Here is a 5558-nt window from a genome sequence, read left to right as displayed (position 1 = left end):
AACAAATATTTTTACAATATATAAATATAGAAAATTTGCGAAGACTTCAAAAATTTTTGAAACCTGAATTTAAATGAATTTTGGAACAATAACGCAGGAAGAATCAGGTATTTTTATATTTATATTTATCACATAGAGTAATTGTCTGTATTATACATCTAGTAATTATCTATAAGATAAATAAAAATCAATAAATCATATCAAAAAATCATTAATATTATATCAACAATATTATCCATATTTATTGCAAAAGTTATGGTAAATGTACAGATAGAGGGCAATCTCATCGATTTCGATGATTTTTGGATATCTGTTTTGAATATGGAAGATTTTATTTGTATTACAGGACCCGATCAGAGACCGGCGAATCTCTAAAAGTTTCCCAAATGTTAAGAAAATATCAAAAAAATAAAAATTTACTTCTGAAAATACTTCTGGGTCTTGCTGTTCTGGGACAAATCAATTTACATGAAATTCCCGTTGATTTCAGAGATCCATTAGTGCTTACTTTTTTACATACTAGGGAATAGAGCCAGGTTGCCAACATTTTTTACCTTCGAAGATATTAAAAAATAAAATTTCACTTATAATGATTTAAACGATCCAGGTTGTCCACGGAGAATTTACTATTCATTTAGGCTCGGTGTAGACGAGTACCCTTTTGACGCTGCATCATATGTCTGTTCTCGTTGTTTCTAACTGGCGAAAAACAAAGAAAGATATATGACGAGCGAGAACGCAGCGTTAAAAAGTTGTTCGTCCATGTCGGGCCTTAAATATCCTCAATATCCTGTATCTACACCTTGAGTTTCGACTCTTTGGGACTTCTTATATTTGCATTTGAAATGCCTTTAAAAGGCTCTCGTTGAATGTCCCGTTAAAGTTATTACGAAATTTCTGAAATGCATTTATGTTTTTATCTACCGTTATAATTTCGTGTCATTTGTTACTATTTAATGCAAAAAATAAGGGATACTCGTTACTCTTTAATACAATTCGAACATTGTTAAAAGCCTTTCCATGAGTACAGAAAAAAGCAACGACATATATACACTTTTATGAAAGTAAACAAACTTTACAAAATTTGCTATTCAGATATGTAATTCATAGGATACAAGAAACTTAAAAAATAAAAGTTAATTTAGATATAGAAGTAAAAATCTGAGCAATCCAATTGAAACAGTCTGGATTAATGGATTGATAGTTGTTACAATTCTCAGTCCTCTTTATAGTATTTTTGAAAACTAGTTTCGATTAAGTAACGGTCAGCTACCGTGAGAAGTGATGCGTTGTTCTTTTCGTCCGTTTATCTCATACCTTGCGATTGGTATTTAGGGTCGCGCTAAAAAATGATCTCGTCTGTGGCCAGGGTTTCAATGGCCCACATCGAGTCTCATGAAATACCTGAATTGTAAATATTGAATGTATAGGGCACTTATTGATATTTAATATAAATTACATGCTTTCCATTGCTTTTATTTTCTCGTTATTTTGTTATACATCTATTATTCCATTTGTATCATATATTGTAACAAAAAATACTAAATAAAGTAAAATTTGTTATAATTATCTAATACGTATAACAAATAGATATACTAATATTTATGTTCAACAGTATATAGATCAATTTTTTCCTATTTTTTTACATAATGTAACGATTGCTAGCAAAAAACGCAATTTAAAAATGGGCACACAGTTTCGTTTTGTCGATCCGAAAGAGGTTTGTTCGAATTTCAGCAGAGATTTTTTCTAATGAATATGATCGTAGTTCAAAAACATTACTTTTTTATTATATAAAATATCCTTGAAAATTTGAAAATTGAAATAAAGCTGAACGAATACGTGCAATATGATAATATTACGCGAATATATTTTATATTAGACTATTCACAGTTTTTGGTACGACTTATAAAAGAATAAAATAATGATAAAAAGGTATGACACTGAAATCTTGATGTATAATAAAAATACTATTTTTTGAAATTTTATGCAGTGCTTTGTAACACTAATCGCGTTCTTTTTGCACTGTCTGATCTGCAATGATTTACTTTACTAGCAAATCTCAATGAATCCAATGTTTTGTTACAATATTCATCTAAAGAAAATATGTTCAGTAACATAAAAATTTTTGAATTGCCACCTAAAAACTGCATTAATAAATGAGTGAACTTTGAGTTGCTGCATGAAATGTTTTCCACTAAGTCGACTAAATTTAGGTTTCCTATCGAAATCTCTTCTTTTGAATGATTCATTCTTATAAGTGCTATTTTCGTTACTAAATGCAATTTTGACGACCTAAAAAATTAAATTTTCCATTTATTTCTGTCTATTGTATTTTCATATTCGCGCACGCTAGCGTGTGTGTGTACCGTTCATTCGACTGAATAGTTGTAACTGTTCTATTACATGCTGCTGTCAAAAAGCATTTGTGCAATTCTTCAGGAATGTTAATTTCTTCTGTGGGATTGCTGATGTATGAATTGTGTTCCTTATTATTAGTCATTCTGATTTGAGATTCAAGCAAATCAACAATGTGCTCATTGTATATCTAATAAAATTGGCTTATCTTCTATTCGATATTCCCAATCAAGTAATTGAAATTCCTTCATTTTTTTAAAAAAGACATATTGTTTTACATTGTGATTAGTAAATAATATATGTATATATTGAACAATATATACTGTTCTAGGTATCATGACTTCTGTTTCAATAGATGATAAATAGAGCTGGTATATGTTTTACCAAAACCAATAAATATACAGACATTATACCCCGTTAAAGCAGATTAAACTAACAGGGCTAACTCTTTAAAAATATTTTCCTTATTAGTAGTTGATAAGAAGGGTTTATTGAAAAAATATTTTTGTCTGGTTCTCGGCTGTCTTTCCCTACAACTAACTGAATCAGATCCATTAAATTTTTCCAGTCCGAAATTGCATTCATCTACGAAATTTATATTACACATTTTGAAGAAAAAATTAGATATATTTGATGTAACAATTCAATTGTAATGTAAAAATCTATCTATGGGCAGCAATAAACCTATCGTAGGAGCACGACATATTTTATATTCCAAAATCTTTTTCGCTTTCAACCTTTCAGGTTCTCGTATTTCACTTTTCATCACGATGGAAATGATTCGACACGTTTCGTTTCATTTTCCAAAGAAAAAAAATTTCGTATGCAAGACAGTTAGCAAACTTTCTTGAAATTAGAAACACATAAAAGATTTTAATATGTATGTTAGATTAAACCATATACACAAAAATATTTAATTACATAGAAAAATTACAAAAATAAAAGACAAGCACATCAAATAAAGTTACAAACATTGTGTACACAGTAAAGTTATCGTATTAAACGTGAAATAACTATTTACGTTATGTTTACATTAAGGCAAAAGTGATAATTGTTTTAAAGTTATAGAAAATATGCGTCACTAAACTGGCAAACAAAATACTCAAGCCTCTGTATTTAAAATGGTACATTTTAATGAAATCTCAGACATATTTTTCTTATTACATTTTATTTATAATAACATACATATTTAAGCAATACTATATTAATAGTTAAAACAATGAGTTTATAAATTATACCTTGTCCCTGTATTATTATAGTCCTATTCTGTCTAATTTCAATGTGACCAGTTCACTCTTCCACCCATGTGTGAATCTTAGTAGCCTATTTTGTAGGTGCAACCATCAGAGCCACATAGAGAAATGAGAAAATATATGTACTCCACTTTTAACACTTTATTAGAGAGGAAGTATAACTTATAAAACACTATTAACACATACTTACATCTCATAGTGTAATTCCTAGCAATCCATTATTTCCTTGCACACCTGAAATATTTGTTTAAACTCATTACATTAATAGCGCTATTACTAACCAGAACAATCAAATAATATACATAAAACAATACAGAAATTAATGCTCAAATCGCAAATTGCAATAATACTATTCTGTACTATAAGCACAATATAGTTTAGAAATACATTTTAACGTATCTGCATTACGTATTAACAATACCCGGCATAATACTCAACAATATTGTGTTGCAACATATCCATATTATGCTTTGGAAATACATAATCACATATCCATAATATCTGAGTAATACTCTGTAAGATATCCACATTAATTTAGAAATATTTATTTATTAATATTTTGAAATACTATATCCCTATTAATATCCATATTCCTTTGAAACAATAGCTTGCCTTTTAAACAGGTACTATATCATCAACCAAATGTATATAAATATTTTAGCAATGCACTATCACATATCCATATTATTTTTCGTACTCTGCTCCATACCGAACAATGTCATGTTGCAACATATTTCGCAATACATTATATCATATCCATAGTATCTATGCAATACTCTGTCAGACATCCATATTAATTTAGAAATACTAATACTTAGTAGTAAATAGTAATATTTTGAAATACTACATCTCTATTAATATATCCATATGCATTAGAAACAATAGCTTGCCTCAAAACAGGCACTATATCGTCAACCACATGTATATAAATATTTTAGCAATGCATTAACACATATCCATATTATTTTTCATGCTCTGCACTATACTGAAGAATATTATGTTGCAACATATCCAGATTATGTTTAGCAATACATTATAACATATCCATAGTATCTGTGCAATACTCTGTAAGATATACACATTAATTTAGAAATACTAATATTTTGAAATACCACATCCCTATTAATATCCATATGCATTCCAAACAATAGCTGGCCTCTTAAACAGGCACTATATCGTCTATCACATGTATACAAATATTTTAGCAATACACTATCACATATCCATATTATTTTTCATACTCTGCTCCATACCAAACAATGTCATGTTGCAACATATTTCGCAATACATTATATCATATCCATAGTATCTGTGCAATACTCTGTAAGATATCGACATCAATTTAGAAATACTAATATTTAGAATTACATAGTAATATTTTGAAGTACTACATCCCTATTAATATATCCATATGCATTAGAAACAATAGCTTGCCTCTTAAACAGGCACTATATCATCTACCACATGTGTATAAATATTTTAGCAATGCATAATCACATATCCATATTATTTTTCATACTCTGCTCTATACTGAACAATGTTATGTTGCAACATATGCAGATTATCGTTGGCAATACGTTATAGCATATGCATAACATCGGAGCAATACTCTGTCAGATATCCATATTAATTTAGAAATAGTAACACTATTGATATACTATATCCCTATTAATATCCATATTTCTTCGAATCAATAGCTTGCCTCATAATCAGACACTATAATGCCCACTATATATATATAATATTTTAGCAATGCATTAACACATATCCATATTATTTCTCATGCTCTGCTCCATACTGAATATTACTATGTTGCAACAGATCCAGATTATGTTTGGTAATACATTGTATCATGTCCATATTATTTTTTATACCCTGCTCCATAGTCAACATATGTTCCAAAGCTTCCAAATTATACTTTAGCAATACATTATAACATATCCATAA

General features: G+C 28.8%; 1 protein-coding gene across 1 annotated transcript in view; it reads right to left on the bottom strand.

Moving 5' to 3' along the window:
* Window positions 1-3797: 3797 nt before the first annotated feature.
* LOC122566174 overlaps window positions 3798-5558 on the bottom strand; it is an 8967-nt gene continuing 7206 nt past the window's right edge. Inside the window, exon 2 of the mRNA XM_043723041.1 lies at window positions 3798-3845. Within this exon, the coding sequence (XP_043578976.1) occupies window positions 3830-3845 (16 nt within the window). The 3' untranslated portion in view covers window positions 3798-3829. The remainder of the gene's footprint in view (window positions 3846-5558) is intronic.

This window comes from Bombus pyrosoma, linkage group LG3, assembly GCF_014825855.1.
Source record: "Bombus pyrosoma isolate SC7728 linkage group LG3, ASM1482585v1, whole genome shotgun sequence".
Lineage (NCBI taxonomy): Eukaryota > Metazoa > Arthropoda > Insecta > Hymenoptera > Apidae > Bombus > Bombus pyrosoma.
Note: the sequence above shows the minus strand (reverse complement) of the source record. Positions and strands in the feature narration are given on the sequence as shown.